Source organism: Alligator sinensis, unplaced genomic scaffold (assembly GCF_000455745.1).
Source record: "Alligator sinensis unplaced genomic scaffold, ASM45574v1 scaffold366_1, whole genome shotgun sequence".
Lineage (NCBI taxonomy): Eukaryota > Metazoa > Chordata > Crocodylia > Alligatoridae > Alligator > Alligator sinensis.
In genome coordinates this window covers 2,927,656-2,948,257 of record NW_005841851.1, presented here as the reverse complement: position 1 = coordinate 2,948,257, position 20,602 = coordinate 2,927,656, and the positions used below count along the sequence as shown (strand labels likewise).

Here is a 20,602-nt window from a genome sequence, read left to right as displayed (position 1 = left end):
GGACCCCGCGGGCGCGCCGCGCCGCGCTATTGACTGCTCCCGCTGCGCTTTGCATTGAGCGGGGAGAGGGCGGAGAAGTCCTCTCCTCCTCCCTGTCCCGTTTGAGGGGTTCGTAACGGTTGCGCCTGGGTTTCCAGCGAGTCGCTGTGGTGAACCAAACCCTTGCCTGGTCTTGCAGCCAGCCGTGGGCGCATGGTCGTCCCACGACAGCGGTGCCGTGCAAGGAGGCACGAGCAGCAGCTTGGCAAGGTCTCACCTGGGAACCGGGAAGGCTCGCCTTCGTACAGCCCGGTCACCGGCCGGATTGATTTCTCGTGGTGAAACACCTCTATGAGGATCCACCAGTAGCACTTCTTGTGCAGGGGGGATGCTTAAATCCTGCCACGGTGAATCTGTGCCACGTACTAGCCCGTCCACATTTATTAGGAACGCAACTTATTTTAAAGCTCAGCCTCCAAAAAATAAAAGTTTGGGTTTTTTTCCAGCTAGCAGAATGGGCCATTTGGCATATGGGAGGTGAAGTGCCACAACCTACCTCTTCACAACACAGTGAAACAGCCACGTACCTTCGCAAAATTTAATATACAAGGCAGTTGGTAAGAAAACCAAACTAAGGTTCATCGAGAGACAGAAGGGATGCGGTCACCGAGTGAACGTTTACTGTGAATGTTCAAGCCCTGAGGGTATTTTTCTTCTACTGAATATGGACTTTTGGTCCATGGCTTTTATTAGACTGCCAAAACTAATTTTTTTGGTTTCTATAAGGCAGACCTTTTTAAATGAAACAGTTCCAAGTAACTGTAATATGCCTGCTTCATTGGTACGAGTTTTGAAGTGGTTTAGATGTCATAAGGCGGGGATTTTCAACCTTTTTTTATTTATTACAGGGAGGAGAAAACAGTGCCTTGTACATTAAACGGCTGAACTTCTCAAATATAAATACAACTTTTCCCTTTTGATGTGTTCTAAGATGCTTTGAGAAGTAGGGGAAGTTAAAAAAAAAGTAGCAAACAGGTATAAAGGTGGAATTAAAAAAACTGAACAGTTGTCACATCTGCTCTTAGTTTTGCATTTCTGTCTCGAAAATCAAAATACTTAAATTTAAGTAAGGCAACTTTTGAGCAACAGTGTATTAAAAACCTCATAAGGGGAAGATCGTAGAGCAGTTGTTAACAACTTAAACTGTAAGTAATCTCGAACACCTGTCCTTGTTGGAGGCTGTTTGCCACAAACCATTCAGTCCTTTTGGAGAGAAGACATTCTAGGTGTGTTTTAATTAATAGTTTTTCAACAGTGAAGTTATAATCAAATCCTTATTCCCTTAATTACAGCTAGATGGAAGGATATAAAATTTTTACTCTACTAAGAGTCTGGAAAAATTGAGAACTACTGCTCAAGTGCATTGCTCGATACTGTAACTTTGCTTTAACATTTATTCATACAGACATAAGGAAATATCCACGTAATTGGGGGAAAGAATTTTATTATTTTTAACAGCAGTGTGTTATTTTCCTTGTTTTTGCTTTTAACCAGGACTTTGCCCGGCAGAACTTCCTGGTTTGAACAAGGTTTAACTGCATCAGAAAATATGTGGATGCTGCTATTGAAGGCTGTCAATCCAGATCTGAAACCCACAAGCTGGAAAATGGTGCCCAGTTTACCAGAGTTTTCGGGCAAGGTAGCATTGTTTGAAGATTTTCTTTCATTGTCTGTTAGACTGTTCAAGAATTAATGAATCTTCATTCATTAAGATGTCATTAGTTATGAGACAGTCTAAGGTTGACGCACAATAGGCTAAAATCAGAAGTTGCATTTCTCCCGAAATAAATTATTTTATCCTGGAAATGTACAAATGTACAAGCCCATTGTCATACTAAGGACCTGTGCAGTACATGAGATAAAATGTAACACTTGTTCCTGGGATAATCATGGCTTACTGTGTTAATTGCCATTCATTCCAGGCATGAGCCATGTGTATAAAGGGTCACTCTCTTTTCTCCCAGGTTTTGACTCTGATCCAGTCAGAACCGCCTCAAAGGCAACATCTGTTTTTAGCTCTAGAGACTAGCTTTTCTCTGGATCCCACACAGACAACTACTAATCTGGAACAGTGGTCTAGAATTTTAAGACGAAACTTATCAATATTGGCTAGGAACCCTGGCTAGATTTGCTGAGTTTTCCAAAACAGAAATGACATGAAGCTTGCTGCTTCATGTACCAACCTGACCTGTGGCTCAGGATACCAAGAATGCCAAGTCTGCTGCCTGTTATGAACACTAGGCTCGCACAAAAGGAAAGAGACAGGGAATAGTAAACTAAAAATGGCCACTTGGATCACCAGGGAGAAACAGAACTCCACCCCAAATGTGCAGCAACATGATGGTATTTAACTTGCACAGTGCCTAGTGCAGCAGGGCTCTGAGCCTTGACGGGGGATATGAGGCACAGCTGCAATACAAACAACAGTAAAGTGAAGACCTCTAGAAGTGTCACTGTCTTAATAAAACATATGCATGAAGAACAGACAAACAACAGCACCCTTCAGCTCCTTTTTGTGTATCCTCCTTTGATTACTTTAAGTTTCTGTAATGTGCTAAAAAGACGGCATTCGTTGAGTTCAGTCATTGTGAAGTTTACATAGTGAGCAGGGCTATAAACTGGAGTACAGTAGAAAATTAAATTCTCAAAATAATCTGTGACACAGATTATAGATCAAAAAGACCTATTCACTCAAATAAGAATCCTCTGCAGCACTAGCCTCTACAATACATTTGCTTTCTAGCTACTCGTGCATGTGGAAGGAATTTTAATGGTTTTGAAGACTTTTTTGTTGATTTTTTTTTTTTTTTTTTTTAGTGTTCTGAAAATAAGAAACCACTAAACCCAGAAGTCTTTAAGGTTGGAAAAAAAGATTTTCAATGGATGCCATATCCAGCTTTCTGCAGAGAAAAAGCTCTTAAAACACATGATCCAAGTTTCCATCATCAGGTATCAGAAAGCCGAACTGACCATTTAATGACAGGTGAAGACCAAACAGACAAAAAATGGAAAAGTGTTTCTCCCACAGTTGAGAAAACATCCCTTGCAGCCACTGAAGATCCTACTGAGAACCTGAGAATTGGAGACAGCACAAGAAATTCTTCAAAAACAAAGGAAGAAAAGATTGAACCATGTAAACTCACTGAACATACATATTCAACACTGGATTTGACACCAGCTCCCACAAAAAGCCTAGGGAAGGATTTTAGTCTTCAACAGGTCTGCAAAAAGTCAGCAAAGAGCAAAGAGGAATACAGAAAAGAAAAAGAAAGCAAAAGATTGCCAAATGTGCAAAAACACCACCAGAACGTTACATTAGATGAGACCAGCTCTACATCTCTAGAAATAAAACTTCACCCGACCGATACCCCCAGAATGGAAGGCCCTGAAGAAAAGGCTGAGGCTCGGAGTCAGAGAACTGTAACTCTTGATAGTTGTCCTATGTGTCAAATCCAGTTTAGTGGAATGTAAGTTTATCATGTTGGTCTGAAATAAGTTATTAGAATATAGAACAACCAGTTTGCATTTGGTGGGGTTCTCGACTGCTTTATATAAAGCTGTTTATATTAGGGCAAAAATTCTATAGTTTAAGTTATCACTTTCTAAATCCAAATTAAATTGGGGTAAGGTCTCCATGCTTACTATATTACAATATCCTAAGATGGAAACTACATTTGAGCCCTTTTTTGACTGTAAACTTTGTCGGTGTGTTCAAAGTTGGTACGCTGAATATGCTGATTTGAAAATACCCAGTGTTTACGAAATGAGATTTCATCCCAAATTGGTGTTCCTGTTAGTCAAAGACTAGTGTCCATATCCATGCACATTCGTCCATTTCTTATTACTTCCCCAAGCCAAGTTTATATTAAACAGCTTTCCTGGTAGAGCTACAGATGAGATGGGTTTAGTGAGTGAAATACTGACAGAGTATAGCTAGATCTGTGCAGGGGCTTTTGCTGGCATAAAAACGTCCCAAAAAACAACACCCTTTATGTATACCAAGAAAATCTGCTGTAGACCGGGCCTGAAGATCTGGTCCCCATATCTTTAGAAGGGTGTAGCGGAATTAGAAAAAATATAGAAAAGGGCAACCAAAATGATCAGGGGCCTGTAGCAGTTGCCATACCAGGAAAAGCTAAAAAGGCTAGGACTCTTCAGATTGGAAAGAAGGCAGTGGTTGAGGAGTATGATAGAGAACAGAGAAGTGAACAGGGAACTGTTCAGGATCCCAGAATATTAGACCTAGGGGGCACCTGCTGAAATTAGTAGGTGACAGGTTTAAAACTAACAAACATTTTTACGGAATGCATAGTTAATATATTGAATTAATTGCCACAGGAGATGGTGGAGGCAGGTTCAAAAAGGTATTGGATAAGTTCATTGATGATGGATCTATTAATGGGTATTGAACAGAATGGTTAGAGATGTTTCTTCTGACATCTCTGAACCAATAATGGTGGATGTCAGGGAAGGTTTTGAATAGGGGATAGATCACTCTAGTGATCTAGATCCAAGTTTAACGTTTTTCCTCTATAGCATCCATTTCTGCTACTGTCAGAGACAGAATACTGAGCTAGATAGACCACTGGTCTGACCCAGTATGGCACTACTTGTGTTATGTAGTGCTCAGCTATAATGTGGAGAAACTTATTACTGACTGACTCAGGAAGGGAGTCTAATCCATGGTGGTGCCATGCACTCCCAGACAGCAGTGCTCAGAATGCATCAGTTCAGCACCATGTTTACAAAAGTAAATTTTAAAAAAGGATTACTGGAAAAATAAACAGATCCTTGAGAAAGGGGCAAAAAAGGTTGTTTATAAAGTATTGCCAAGACCTTGTTTAAAATACAAAGTGACAGCCCAGAACAACTCCAAATGATAACTTTATTTGGACCAAGGTAAAGGATCATTCAGCTGTGTGTAGCATTTGTCTTTATGGGGAAATGTACCACTATTACTATACTGATATAATTCCTCATGCATATCCTTTTATCTAAAAAAAGATTCATGTTTTGAATAAAGCAGTCAACCTGAGATAACCGTACCGATATAAGTATAGCTCTATAACTACACTGGTGCAGTAAAGCCAGCAAATGTCACCGAGTAGATAGTAACATCATAACTTTCAGGGAATGAGAAATCTGCCAGTTATATGCATGATGGCTGCTGGTAAAAGCAGAAGAGCTTTTTCTTATCTTCTACAAATTTAGCCGAAGTTATGTTTTTTTTATAGAAAGTAAATTAAGACTACAATTTGTGGAAATTCTTGTGTTGGTGCCTCCTTTTCAAGAAAAATACAGAATACCTGAGAGTTGCCAGTATTATAAAAATAATTTAGCTGAAATCAGTTTAAAGGGCTTAATTGTGTGACTACTGGATATTTATATTTTGCCTTTCATTTTTAAGGCTCAGCATGCTTTCAGTACTTCAGAAATTATACAGAGGGTGGAGTGTGTCAGCAGTTTAGTAGCACAAAGTAATGCTATGCAATTGGGACAGGGAATAACAGTATTCCCATTCTGATGAATATGGCTTTCCACTCAGTTCTCCTTGTTGGATAAATACAGGGATTGGTTGGGTATAGAAAACCCTGTATACGAATGAGAAGAAAAATACTCTTTAAGACCTTATCCTGCAATCCTTTTGCAACCACTGGAAGATTTTATCCTGAATAAAGGAGTAAGGAGAGAAAAAAATATACTCAATCTTTTACCATAATGAGAGAGAGAATGCCTCTCTCTCTGAAACAAAAATAGCACCGTACAGGGATGTCAAACTCATTTGGCCCCATAGGCTACGTAGATACTCCCCCACATTCTGGACCCAGTGCTCATTATGCTCGCTCCAGGACCCATGCAGTACAGCGCCCATTTTGGCTGGTCTGGGATCTGTGCTGCATGTGGAGCCTGCTTTTCAGTCCAGAACTGATGCTTTAAGTGGTGTTTGCTCTGGGGTGGGCACTGCCTGCAGCGTGAGGTCCCAGACTGGTTGGAACAGTCGCTGTGTGCAGTGCAGGTCCTGGAGTGGCTGAGGTGCGTGCTGTGGGTCCTGTGTGCAGCTTGTGAGTCTACTCTGAAAACCAGGGGCAGCACTGGGGACTGGATGAAAAGACTGCAGACCAAATCTGGTCTGCAGGCTGTCTGCATCTTTGACACCCCTGGTATAGTACATCATCAGTTCGGCCTAAATACTAAGCTTTTGCCTAGTGCACAGGATGTTCTTTGAGACTGTAATTGTAAACTCTGGCTCTTTCTTAAAAGCACTAACTTTTTTCTAATGGGCTAGATATGTAAAATTGGAGTTCAAAGATTAGTGGTTTACTTTTGAATGGGAAATTAGTGAATTAATTTAATTACCTTTTGATAGTATTTGGTAGGCTTCAATTCACATCTTTCTGGGCACAACACCCAAGCCAAAATATTGACTACTTGTGTGCACCTACTACACTTTAAACTTTAGAAATAGCCCTCTAGGCCCAAACAGTGTGGGAGAGTCTGTCACTGCTCTCCACATTAGGAGGTTACATGTGATTTCAGTATTCCATGCACTTCCATTATTGTTATGCTGGCTTTTGAAAGTACCTAAAGCAAATTTTAAAAAGAAATACTAAACTTGTCTGACCTTTGCTTCAAAATATTAACTAAATAATCTGTTTTACTGTACCACTTACCAGCATTCGCGCTATTTCCATCTGCTACTGAAAAATAACATGTTTAGAAAAAGTAGTAGTATGCTTGCAGATGGTCTTCTGAACAAGTCTTCTTATGGCCACAGGTTAACATTCCTGCAGCTTTATTCTCCTCTCTGCTGGAGACTGTGCAAGGAGACAAACAAAAGGTTTGCTTCAGTACAAACCAATAACAATTTTTTTCCCCCAGATTTGTCAAATGACATGATTTTGGGCAGGAAAGAATTCTGTGGCCTGCCCTCCATTAGTTGCTGGCCTGAATAGTATTGGGTTAATTTTTTTGCCAAGTGCTCTCAAGTTGCATTAGGAAGGATTAATTTTGCCTTTTTCTTTTAAGGAACAAGCATGCCTACAAGCCTCTCAAATTCCTTCTGCATAATTTTCATATTACTAATGTTTTTATTTTTCTGGTTAAAGAAATTCTGCAAGTCTCTGTGCTATTCCCATATTAATTAAATAGATTTTCTGGGATTTTGGAATTTAGGGAACTTTTTTCAGCTTTAGAATTTAATTTCTTTTTTCTCTATTTAAAATGGAATTCAAAATTGTTGCAATACAATTGTATTTGGGTTTTCTGTTTTACTGAATATAAGACTAACCTGACTTTTGGAAATAGCATTTCTTCTGTTTCCTTGAAAATAATAGATCAGGTCTGGGGAACTGAGTAGATGAAGGGAGCTGATTAAATCTGTAAGTCTGATATACTAAAAACATTCCCTCTTATTTGCAGGTTGTCACAGTTGGACATTGATGGTCATCTTGCTAAATGCTTGTCTGAAAGTGCAGACGACGTGATTTGGTAAAATCACAAGAATGAAGAACAAAGTCAAATGCTAACATCCGGATTTCTCTAGAAGAAAAAAAGTAAAGTATATCAAGAAAAGGGTGTCAGTTACCATGCTTATTAAACCTGCAAAAAAAATTAAAAAGCTACAGAAAGACAGGTCAGAAATGCTCCCGCCTACTGTTTTCCTTTGAACCCTTCTCAGAAGTGTACATGCAGTAGCCCCAGTCCTCAAACAGAGCTCTGTAGGCAGACTCCTGAATCCAGGTGGAACCCCACAGAAATCCATCTGTGTAGTTCTCTTTGCAGTATTTGGGCCTGTATGCACAACAAGAAAGCATTACTGAGGCTCCCTGAAGAATAATACTGGTTCTGATTCGCCTGTATTTAATTGTTTATGGTATAGAGAGGTGTAGAAGAAAGAGATGCAAGGTAAAAAAAGAGTGCTGAATTCAAAGGACCTGAAGTCAATGACTTCACTAGGCTTTAGATCAGATTCTAAATAGTCAACTCTTTGGGAAAGAAAATGTCTGTCTGATACTTAACATTTTTGCAGGTCCTAATGGGCAGTTAGGTTTTCACATTTCTTTTGATGCTCTTTGTGAAAAAAATAAAATAAAAATTTAGTTGGAATTTTACACTTTTTCTGCCTTCTTTCGAGTATACGTGGTGCATAAGATACAGCCCAACTCGGGAACAGCAGCTGCTTACAGGCGTAAAAAACTCCAAAAACAAAAACGGCGCTTTACGTTAACTTGGTACGCCCCTGCGCCAAGCCCAGCACATGCCCAGGAGCGGTATCATGTTAGTTTGACTCAGCTTGCCCAACATCTGTATAGATCGGGTACTTCAGTGGGGCTTTTTTGGCACTTTTACCTAATAGCTGATTGAATCAGCTATTAGATAGAAGCCCCACTGAAGTGCATGATCTATAGATGCTGTGGAAAGCTGGGTTGAACCAATCTTACTGCACTGCCTCTTCTGGTAAAGTACAGTTTGGTTTTTTTCCATGTCTGTCAGCAGCCAGAAATAGCACCCTTCATTGAAAGAACAGTCTTGGATTTGGATCTCTGCTCCCTGAGTTCTCACCCTAAGGCAAGGTCTACTCCATTAAAGTGTTTAGTTTAAAAGTAATTGTGGTACACAGCACAGCACATCAGTTAGGTCAGAGAAATGCACAGCTAGATGTTTTCTCTTATAGCTTAACTGTGTTTAATGTAGTTACACACAGCCAAAACAAGACTCTACCCCCACACAAGTGGAAAAACTGCTTACACTTGTCCTTGTATGAAAAAATACACCAGGACTATTGCTTGGTTCAGCACAATCACTGGTAGTTTTTATGTTCTGCTTTCATTTTTAAGATCAGATTTTCTGCTTAAAAAGGAAACCAGACTAGTCATCAAGTTCCAACTGTTTACTAAGATAGCAGCAGTTAAATGTGTCGTAAATTAAAAAAAAATCTCATTACTGGCTGCAACACATTAAATTCAGTGATACCTTATTAACAGTTTGGAAGGAGGGAGAATATACAGTAGATTCATTTTCCCAGGGGAAAGATGCCCATTCACTAGGGAGAGTAACTCATTCGTGCATTGCGTACTATCTTGATTCACATCCTCAGAGTTTGAACTCATTTCTTCTCACAAGAGGGCTATAAACAAAACTGAATAGCCTGTGCATTTTCTTTGTTATTTTGACCTTACTCGCCTTCTTATATTGTACTTTAAAGTATGCTTTGGAAAGAGGGCCTCTCAAACAATGAGCTAAACATCAATTTTCTGTCACAAGAAAACTGCACACAAGAATTCAGCAATGGGATATTCAGATGTAGCTAAAAATACAGAACAGGCATACAGTATCATAATAATGCAAGAAACCCACCAAAATTTTTCATTTACAGTGAGGCTGTTTTTCAAAAAAGTAATTATGTTGGTCATGTCTCAACTTACTGAGAAATAATAACAGTCTATTAGCTTTTTCATTAAAGTCTTTAATAGATGTGCAAGAATATAAATGATCTCGGCTGTTATGGATTAGTATACCATCTTCTGCACAATTAAAACTGGCCAGCAAAGATCTCAACTAATTATACAAAACTACAAGAACATATTTACTGTTTTACAATCATTAAATTAGCTAGAGTTTTCATTTACTATTTCAAATAAGACAACTATATATCATTACCAGATCCATTTGTAATATATTAGGATTTTTTTTCAAACCACACATTTAATTACATCCTTCATTTTCTTTAATTTATAAAACAAGTACTTTATATAAAAAATTTCCCCCTTTGTCATGAACAAAACATTATTCATACACTTGCACATGAGCAACCAAACTTGTAACCAGCAAACTATTTGGCAACACAGCAACATCGTAAATGCCTTAAATTTTAAGTGAATCAAGGATTTTTTCATGTTTGTTGAGCAGATGCATTTTCCCTGCCCTCCCCCACGTCACAGAAATAAGAGGTAGAAAACCTCCATGTTTCCATTTCAAAGTCCTTTGCCCAGCCCCATCCAAGGCAGCTCAATCTGTCGTATTTCCATGCAAAAGCTGCCTATAGTCAATTTGATCCAACTAATGATCAGTTGTAAAATCAAGGGAATTAATTAAATACTGAAAGACATTAAATATTCAGGGTACATTAAATAATTGCCAAGGGAGGGAAAAAAGTTGGGAATTAAAATTGAACGTTACGTTTAAAAAATAAACAGTTCTTTTCCTAGATAACAAATTATCTAAATTCCAGGCATTTGAGGCAAATACTTTTTACTGGCTAAATTATTTAGTGCTGGTTAGAGAACACATCTTGCTTAATATAAAAAGCTACAGTCCAACGGAGAGAAACCCAAAACTCAAATCTGGATGGGATTAATGAAACTAAATTACCACAGGTTTGCATAATTGTGGCCAATGAGGGGATACAAAATGTAGTTTGTTAATCCATGGTTAATTGAAAATTTTAAACACAATATTTTGGCAGTCTCATCCTAGCACCTCATGACTTGGATGTGAATCCGAAAGATGTCATGTTCAGCACCTAATGCAATGCTGTACCCTGAGAAACCTATATGTTAATAAAGAAAGTGAAAACGTTGCAATTTAGTCTGCATTTTACACCAAATTAGGTGAGATGTCATGGCACAGGGTTTCTTGGTTTTTTCCCTTCCCATATCAATTTCCCCTCCCCAGAACTACAAGCCACACAATGTAGTTAAACAAAAACCGAATAAAAAAAGAAATACTGCCTTGGTTGTTTTCTGCAGAGGCAGGTAAATCTTTACAAGCATCTGAAAGGTTTTAGACAGCAATGCACACTTATGAGTCCCCAAATGAACTGACATGAGTTTTTCCACAGCTGACAGTATTAGCCTTTGCGACGTAACATCCCCTGTTACCAGTTTTCAAGAGAGGGGATTTGACAATTTAAACCATACCCAATTTCTTGGGTATTTGTTTTTCCCTCTATTGAAAAGATTACTGTTTTGATGCAAACCATTTTTATCAAAGCATCCCATTCTCTTATGTAGAACAATTAATTAGTAATATACACTGAATATTTTAAGCCGACAGTTTATTATAAGTAGGAGGTGTGCTTTATCAGGAAATGTATTATGTTTATAGATATTCTAAATTTACTATTTAAACTTTAAGGCTATAATCCATTACACTTTCATTGATCTATTTCTGAATACTGTATTGATAAAAATATTTTTCAAAAATCTAGTACATAACACAAAACATCACTGTAGGTGTAGGCACTGCTTAAGTATTTTCAGAAATCCTTTGTGTGCAAATTTAGGTTTTAAAATCCAAGTAAGATTTTGATAAATAAGTTTTAAACAAGCCAGATTTTCTAATAGATATAGTGAATTTTAATTTGGAAATGCTATTGCTGGGTTTCTTTGTACTTCAGGTTCTATAAAGATGCAAATCAGTATTAGGTTTCATCTGTTACCAGAATTTTTCTTATGTAAATGCTTATTTAACATTAACAAGCAGAACTTACCAGGGTTAAGAATGTCCCAAATTTGTAATAATTCTTCAATGCAGTTTATCCATTTTAGGCACTTAAATCCTGTACCCAAATTTATGTTTTGATTGCTAATAAAACACAACTCCTTTTATATATCATATCTGAGATGTTTAGACAGGTACCACTGGTGAAAAAAGGCATCAAAAATAAGCTTCAACACCACTGTAATATATTTTATTCTTCAGGATGTTACACTCTAATATTCTTCCATTGGTAGCTCATTGCATCAAATGTTCATAGAAAGTGTGCAGACTTCAAAGCTGTTTAGAATCTCTTTTTCCCCAAGGATGCAATGAACATTTTGATCCTTCATGAAGCAGGCACAAAATGCAAATACCTTCGTTAATGAAGCCAGTTGTTTCAGTGCCTAAAACTTTTAAAAACCAACATGTAGAGGAAGACACCCATCAAAATCATTTTCTCTTCTTTGATTTTCAGCAGCAATATTTTTTATCATTGGTCTCCATCCAAAACCTTACAGTTCCCCAGCCTTGCATGCATATACTGTAGTTAAGGATAAATGTAAAGGTCATTCACATTTGTCCACAATGAAGATGTCATTCCTTCATACTGTTTCCTCTGTTGACAGCAACAATGGATTAATGTATTCAAATCCTTCAAATTCTGATTGGTCTATTCTTTTTATTACATCTCTGAAAAATAAAGAGAATTTTTTTTTTAGTCTCACCACCTGGATCTTCCCTTCTGTTGCTGCACCTTTTGTTTAATACATACCTCTGTTTATGGCTCTTCAGCATGTGCAAGTACTGTATAAACGCTAAATATGAGTCATATGGAAGTAGTAATAAGGATAAAATTAGACTAAGTAAACAGCAACTTTTAATAACATAATTATTTTAAACCAAACTTTAACTCCCAAATTACTGGAGACAGTGAGAGAGGGTATTTTACCTGCCCATCCATGTAGTTGTGTAATGACTCATGGGCATCAAAGGGAATTAACAACCAAAAGGCTGGAATTTTGGAGAACTGGGATAGTAATAAATAACCTTGTACGCAGAGAAGAAAATCAAGAGGCCTGGAGGCTGGTATCACTAGCACCGGTTGGTAGCAGGATGTGAAATAAAATGAGGAAATACAGGCCACAAGAGAGTTCAGTAAAGCTAAAGGGGGAGAAAAAGGGGATGCAAAGGGGAGCCATGGAAAGATTTAGCAACTGATGCAAGGGAAAGGTAAGTTTCTTGCCTTGTGGTGACAGGAGTTCTTCTCCAAGAGATCCATATGCACAGTCCATACTAAGTCTGTATGGGCCTCGTGCACTCAAACTCAGAATTTCTTGGCAAGCAATACCCATGTGATTTGCATGTACCCTGCATGCCCTAATTACTTAATGGTGATATGGTTTGAAGTGAAGAGATGGATAAAACAGACAAAATAAATAAAAATTGTAATAAAATACAAATATATCAGTCCAGAATCTATTTTAATTCACAGTAGGGCTAGCTATTAATCACTGTTAACGTGTGTGATTAATGCATTAATTGGTTTTTACGTTGTTTTTTTTTCATGCGTTAATCGCACACGTGGTTTTGGAGCCCGCACCTGGCCTGCCCATCAGGGCAGTCCAGAGGACCACAGGGCAGCCCAAAGCAGGTGCAGTCAAAGCTTGTTCACCTTCCATCTCAGAGCAAAATTCATCTTAGAAAATCCATTAACTGAGCTAGTTTCAAAGTTCCAAGCCTTTGACTTGAACTATGCCCAAAGTCTTTGATAGTTGTTTTATTTCTGTGTCAGTGCTGATTTTAAGTAGTTGAAGTCTTGCTTCTTGTTTTTAGATAGGCCTCTCCTCAACCCCACATGGTACAGAAATTCAGAAGCAATGCTTATAAAATGTCAATATATAAATAGACCCACTGGGCATATCCAGATTAGTGTGCATGTTCGGTTTGTGGCACCGCAGACTGCACGTGCCATGCATGCAGGTGTTCGCTGAACTAATTTAGCAGCGCAGTGGGTTTTTTCGACACCAGGAGATCCCAGTGTCAAAAAAACCCACGCCAAAAAGGCTGGAGCCATGTTCCAGCTGTTGGCCAGGCTCCGGGTGCCCAGATCACTGCCACTGGTGCCCTGGAAGGCCCCCAGGACAGGCTGCTGGGGCCAGCCCAGGTGTTGGCCTCAGCCTTTCCTCCCCCACCTGCGATAACTTGCTGTGTGCCAGAGCGCATGTGGGCATTCTTCAGGGACAAGCAGTAGCAACTACTTGTCCCCAGGGACACGCACATGCGCACTTATCTAGACGCGCCCACTGAGTGCATAACACAGGCTCTGTTGTAGCACTTCATCAGGCAGCAGAGGCATTCTGTAATTCAGAAACAGCCATGTAACTTTAGTGCCATATGTGAAAGCAAGCAGCTTTTAAAGATAAGCTGCAAAGGTGAAAAAGGATGGGTAAATTCAATTTTTCATTGCTTAGCAATTGGATGTTGTACAGAACAAAGGGAGTTGACCCCTACAGAAAAATACTGGGAGAAAATCTATCCTCACTCTCTATCAAAAATACACTGTGCTGTGCTGGCTAGCAAAGAAAGATGGTAAGTTTCTGCAATTTGTCACAAGTAATAGGATAGCAATATCTCCCTTCAAGGCTTATTATTTATGCAGTGCTAGACATGAGACACTCATATGCTAGACACTTTACAGACAAAAAAATAACTAGGTGCCCTAATGAAATTTCTCCTTATTATCTATTTTAGCTTCCAGCTATATTCTTATATTATGTTCAAATTTCTGATCTTGACCTTGAAGGCCCAGACTACAAAACTGTTTACAACGCTTGCCAGTATTTCTAACTCTTCCCTCCAAAGTATCATACTTGGAACAGTTTCCTTTTTCTCTTGCATACTATTGTTATTATCTGCTACACAACCTTAAAATCTTCTCTCAGACACCACTGGTACTTTTGGCAAAAATCTTTACCACCTTTTTGCAAGATTCCTCTGACATTTCAAGCTCATGCTGGTACATGATACATTTATGAGACAACTGTTTTGTCTATATACTTGCATATAAGCATCCTGGATATGCTCTTATCCAGGGGTCGGCAACCCCCACAACCTTGATTTGGAAGATATTGGCATGCCGGGGCAAATGGTGGGAGAGTGATGAGGGGCCCAATACTTGTTGTGGCAGCAAAGAACCGGCCCCTTCCCTACCACGCTCCCCAAGACATCACGTGCAGCCTCTGCCTGCAATGAGCCAGGCTGGGGCTCTGGACCTCGATACAGCTGCTTGCAGCCTCCCTGCCGCCTGCTGTGAGCAGCCTGGGCTCCGTGGCGGGCATCAGGGGCCTGCCAAGAGCAAGGGCCAGCTACAGTGTGCCAAGCAATATGGCTTCACATGTCATGCTTTGGCATGTGGGCCAGGGGAGGCTGACCCTGGCTCTTATCTGTACATTGCCAAGCATCTGGTAAAGAGTAATCCTTTTGGTTATTTATTAGTCTGTAAACATAATCTGTGTATAATGTGGATAAGTAAAAGTCACCAGGAGAACCTTAACTTTGCATTTTTTTAAATCTGATACTGTCTTTACCAATTTTTGTTCCATTGCAAGATATCTACATTCCCTTTGCAGTAATGTTGCAACAGTTTCATAATCCATATACATTTCTCAATATGTATTTGTTTAATTGCATTAAAAAAAAACATACTCATCATCTGGGGTTAGCTGCACAGGTTCGCTGGTGAACTGTGTATCAAAGTTATCCAACCCATAATCGTCTGTGATCTGAGGCTGAAATGGAGGAGTTGTCTGCTTCTTTTCCAGCTGAGAATAATAATGGTGGTGGTGGGGGAGAAAAGTCAAATATTGAACATTTACTTAAGCTTATCAGAAAGACTTGCATCTGCTTTATGTACATATATTATAAAACACTATATCCACACTAGATGTATTTAATATTGATAAAAGAGGCAAACACACTAAATGTTATTACACATTTAAAGAATTCTGACATTACACAATACATGTTCATTCTGTTTATGACAACATTATGGTTTTAAGTACATGATTTTCCTCAAAATCAGGAACACACTAAATCTTACTATTTCCACAACTCTCTCAGCATGCCTAATTTAATTAACTACCTCTAAATAAGTTCTGAATCCAACCCAAACTAGTGGAATATTTAATTAAACATATTCAAGATCAAACTTTTTAAAAACTGAACATGTCCTGGAGACCTCCAGTTTGTACTAATGTTCATGACAAAATGCTTCCTCAAGAACACATGTTCACTTTTCCCACCTGCTTCAAAAGGTGACCTCTTGGAAGATGTGAGCTGTATCTAGATCATGTACATCCTACAGTCAAATTAATTTAACCACCACACTTATTGGCTAATCTAATTCTAGAACAGACCAAAGTGGCAAATTGTCTGCTAACATCTGCATCAGCGCCTAGGTGTGACGTAGAAAGATTTACTACTGTAGTAGTTAGTAGTCATTAACAGCAACTGAGGCTAAGCACAAAAATGGTAAAAGCAGCCCATGTTTGTTATGTAATGAAAACAACATTCTGAAATAGACTTAAATGCAATGAATTTTCTGCTAAAAAAAATGAATCCACATTTATCTTCTGCACAAGCATTCACTATGGAATAACTGCAATTCTACAAGAGTATGATAATTCAATTTTGGGTCAAAATAGGCAGATTTCAAGTTGGATTTAATATTTGAACATAAAAGATCATATGAAGCTGCTCAAATTGTTAAGAATCTCCTTGTTCCATATTCATCAGATGTAAATCTAAGCCTGGGCTCATAACCCCTAGAAAATCTTCTGCCTATCTTTACCAAGCTTTTTAGTTTGAGCTTGGTACTACTGAGCAATTTTGGCATGTTTTTGGGTTTCATTTGCTAGCATTCCACCTGGCTGAGTGCTCCTCTTGTCTAAACAAGCTGCATCAGTAAGGAGCAGAAAATAAGATATTTTTCCAGGACACCAAGTGAAAAATCCTGCTTGAATTAAATCTCTCATTTTGCATTTCCAGGCCTCTGCTTCTTTTGTGTTATTTACGGGAGAAACTGATTATTGGGTAAACAAGGATAATCCTAATATCAGTGTACTCAGAAGCTGTGCCAGACAGTAATACTTAGTTCTGCTGTTCAAAGTAATCAAGAAGCTAAAATTGCATGAACCTGTTTGTGGTTTTAAGGTACGTGTTTGCTAGGCTCCTAGGGCACATATACATGTGTCCAACACCTGCTCTGAAGCATGCTAATTATGCATTGGAGCAGACTCAGTTAATTGAGTCTGCTGAAGCATGCTAATTAGCATGCCCCAGCAGTCTCAGCGACACATGTATTCAGCATCCCCATGCTTCAAAATGGCGGTGGGGTGCTTTAACTAAAGCATGTCAAACGGGCTGTAGTTAAAGCGCCCCTGCTGACATTCTGAAGCGCGGGATGATGAATACATGAGATGCTGCAGGTACTTTAATTAAAGCAGCTTTTGAGAGCCACTCTAATTCAAGTGCCTGCCCCCCCATTCCAGAGCATGTGTAAAATTGCCCCTAGATTGCCACAAATTTGGGTAATAAGGGAACTGATGACAGGTGTAATGTGGTCATCTCTTTAAATCTGTACTGATGGCAGTTCAAACAGATTTAAGACAGGGACACATTTTGAGCATGGGAGGAAGAATACAGATCCAAAATCCTTGGGAAATTTATGGAGGGGTTCAAGGCTCTGCAAGATAATCCTTGCCTCCAGATAATTAAAATATTCACCTGATTCAGGTGCTTACTGGTTGATGGAGTAATTTATTAGACTAAGCAGCCAATCAATATCTACTCAGTTTGGGCTGTTTGGACGCCTTCTTGCCAGCTGAGTCACATCTTAACAAAAAATCACAAGTGTTGTCCTCATGCCTCAACCTCGTTACTGAGCTCCATTGTTAACAAAGTTGTAAAGCACATTGCATTACAGTAAAATGACTGAACTTTTTTAAGGACTGGCAAGAAATCACTTTCATTTGAACTGTTAGTAATATTATAATTGTCTTTTACTTTCATGGTTTTTTAAGATAATTATACACTGCTTACATTTGTGATATGAACTCTCCTGATCATGACTTGAAATTTCACATTGCATCCTAATGCAGAAAGTGTCCAGACAGTACCAGGAAAGCTCTCCTCTGCTTCATGAAGAGGATGAGAGAAAAACAAAGAAACCCGAGTGCAACATGTTATTTCTGTGGATGTTTACATGCAATGGTCGCAAAGCAGCATTAGCTGCCTCTTTCCTACCTCCGTTTACATTACTGAGGGCATTTTATCTAGTTCTTGTACTAATCAATCATGTTATGCAATAACCAAATCATGCTCAGTTTTCCCTTTCTTTCCTCCCACCTCCCACAAATACAAACTGCCATAAAATGCTTTATTTGAAAAAACCAGGCAAAGAAAAATAACATTACTTATCATCACAGGCAGGAATTTAATTAAATAAAAACTCATAGTATGAGTCCAGAATTATGCTGGCCACAAACAAAAGGGAGCTGGTGTTTAAACCATTTTCAGAGAAGGACAAAAATTCAAAGAATTTTCTTCCAAAAAGGTTATATCGCTTAAGTTATCAGCATGCTTTTGTTAGGTCTCTGCAGCAGGATTTTAATTTTTTTATACAAAGATGCGCGGCTGTACTAACAACCACAGTCCTCAACATGCTCTCAGCCTAATTTGCAATAAAAGTACACAAATGAAGAACCTAACATTATGTAAGCTTTCTCCATTGCTATAATTGCATAGGGCTCTCCTTGAATGTGCATAACATTTTCTATACAGAATTTGCAATATTTTATATTTCTGATGCTATAGGAATTTGAAGAAATTGGTCAACCAATTTGTATATTTGTGAGAGGAAATAAATTAGAAGGCAAGATAAATGGTGGACCTAACAATAAAGCACATCTCCTGTCTTAGTTGCACATTACAATTAGCACCTAACTCTAAGGTTTGTTAGTTGATGTTAAGGTTAGTATGTGCTGTGAGCAGTCCCACATTAAGGGTTAATACCCTCTCTAAGGCAGCTCGGACCTGCTGCCAGAGGGCTGGTGAGCAGGGGCATGGCTAGGAGCTGCGAAGCTAGCTCCATGCTTGCCTTACTTCCTGGCAGCAATATAGGCTCTTCAGCCCTGCACTGCCTCCTATGTGCCCACCACTGTGCACCCAGATGGAGCCTGTGCCACTTCTGCTTGTGCCCTAGATCAGGCCCTACTGCCCCCATATGCATGGACTGAACCCATGCTGGTCCCACTTGCCCAGCTCAGGCCCAGCTGGGCCCCACAAGCCCCAATTGGCTTGCGTGCCTTGATCAAGCCTGTGCTGCCCCTGCTTGACTGAGTCCTACACACCTGGATTGGCCCACATTGCCACACATTGCCTCTGCCTGCCTGGATCAGGTCTCACATGCTTAGGTCAGTCTGTGCTGTCCCTTCAAGCCCTGATAGAGCCCTCACCTGCCTGGATTGGATCCAGCTACACCACTTCCACCAGGCCCTGGGTCAGGCCATGTTGACCTGTGCACCCAGAGCAAACCCACACTGCCTCTGCTGGGCCCTGCAGCTGCCCTCTCATCTATCCTCACTCTCCCCCAACAGCTGCCAGGGATGGTGTGGCCTGATTTGGGCATGCAGCGGTGGTGGGGCTCCATCTGGGTATGCAAGCCCCAGCAGGGCTGGCACAGGCTCCATTCAGTCATGTGGGAGCCCACCTGCTCTCCCCTTTCACCTCTCCCCATTCACCTGTGGCTGCCCAGCTGTCAGTGTAGGGCATAAGAGTCTGGGAGGATAGCCAGTCCATGTGGGGGAGGGATGGAGATGGGAGCATTGAAGAGAAGTAACTTTGAGAGGCTCAGAGGATACTTAGTTTGTGTTTTCCTGCCTTAACATGTGGACTTAAGAGCATTTAAAACATCTGAATGTTAACATGTAACTACACCCTTACACACATACCCATGCTGTCTGCATGTATGCAAAAGAAGATGCCTGTGTTTCATGGGTATTCATGAGTAGTGTAGGAACAAAACATTTGAAAAGTGTTTTAAGAGGCAAAAGTTTATGGGATCAGTAAATAGGTACAGGCACTCCTCACTTAACGACCGAGTTCCGTTCCTACGACTCGGTCGTTAAGCGAATTGGTCGATAAGCGAGGAGCCGCCCCTTACCGACCGCAGTCGCCCCCCAGGGAAACAGCCGGGGACGGGAAGGCTGGCCATGGCGGTGAGCCCTGGCCGCTGCCCTCCGGGTGGATGCTTCTCCCCCCTTGTGGGTTCGCGGAGCCGGCTGGAGGGTGCCGGGCTCAGCTCCACGTCCCCCTCAGCTTGATGCTGAGATGCCGCGCTGGAGGGTGCCGGGCTCAGCTCCACGTCCCCCTAAGCTTGACGCTGAGACGCCGCGCTGCCGACCAGCTCTTCGACTCTATGAAGAGAGTTGACCGCGCGGTCGTTAAACAGGTAGGTCGTTAAGTGAGGAGTACCTGTATAGGCATAGTTACTCAACATCTAATACAAAGTGCTAAAAGTTTAAATCTTAAGTAAACTGACTGCTGTGATAAAACTTACAAGCAACGGAACATTGGGTTTTTATAATCTGATCTAAACTTAAAAGCAGGAGAAGAGCATAGGTGCTACCATCATTAAAAAAAATTGCGTTTAATATCTTCTAAGTGTAAGAGTGTTTAAAATGCTATCTGCAGCAAACTGACAGATGTGGTGTTCTGAAAAAATATTTTGACTTCTTTGTTTTATTTTTTGCTTTAATGGATTATTTCTTGACCTTTACATCTGTTAGAATTTAGATAACAAATAGGATCATGCAGGCAAAGATTCCAGTTAAACCAGGATATCATTTGCCTCTGTTCTAACTGCACAAACTGCTTTTACATATTAGCAAAACTGTGGAGAAACAGGTCTTTCGAACTCCCCTGAAACTACACTTCTTCCTTACGTGGATGGTGTCACAACCCAATGATTTTAGTGCCTCGGCACGATGGAATTTTCCCGCCACATGAGAGTCTCTGTGCACAG

General features: G+C 39.9%; 2 protein-coding genes across 13 annotated transcripts in view; one reads left to right on the top strand and one right to left on the bottom strand.

Annotated features, from left to right (window-relative positions):
- Positions 1 to 85: 85 nt before the first annotated feature.
- Positions 86 to 7,680, top strand: FAAP20 (FA core complex associated protein 20). 2 transcript variants are annotated; one of them, XM_025211747.1, is made up of 4 exons: positions 86 to 108; positions 1,534 to 1,678; positions 2,857 to 3,506; positions 7,459 to 7,680. In XM_025211747.1, the coding sequence occupies exons 2-4, from the start codon at positions 1,589 to 1,591 to the stop codon at positions 7,529 to 7,531; spliced, it is 813 nt and encodes a 270-aa protein (XP_025067532.1). In that variant the 5' UTR covers positions 86 to 108; positions 1,534 to 1,588; the 3' UTR covers positions 7,532 to 7,680. The 2 variants fall into 2 exon arrangements, with proteins under 2 accessions (XP_025067532.1, XP_006016258.1); XM_006016196.2 differs by lacking the exon at positions 86 to 108 and adding an exon at positions 1,400 to 1,414.
- A 2,994-nt stretch (positions 7,681 to 10,674) lies between these two features.
- Positions 10,675 to 20,602, bottom strand: part of PRKCZ (protein kinase C zeta) — a 223,187-nt gene continuing 213,259 nt past the window's right edge. For 9 of the 11 annotated variants that reach the window (XM_006016195.3, XM_025211706.1, XM_025211699.1 and 6 more), the window contains 2 exons: positions 15,226 to 15,341; positions 10,675 to 12,210 (listed from right to left, as the gene is read on the bottom strand). In XM_006016195.3, the coding sequence (XP_006016257.1) occupies positions 12,123 to 12,210; positions 15,226 to 15,341 (204 nt within the window). In that variant the 3' untranslated portion in view covers positions 10,675 to 12,122. Of the gene's footprint in view, positions 12,211 to 15,225; positions 15,342 to 17,619; positions 17,715 to 20,602 lie in introns of those variants that run through there. The other 2 variants (XR_003095613.1, XR_003095614.1) reach the window with 2 other exon arrangements.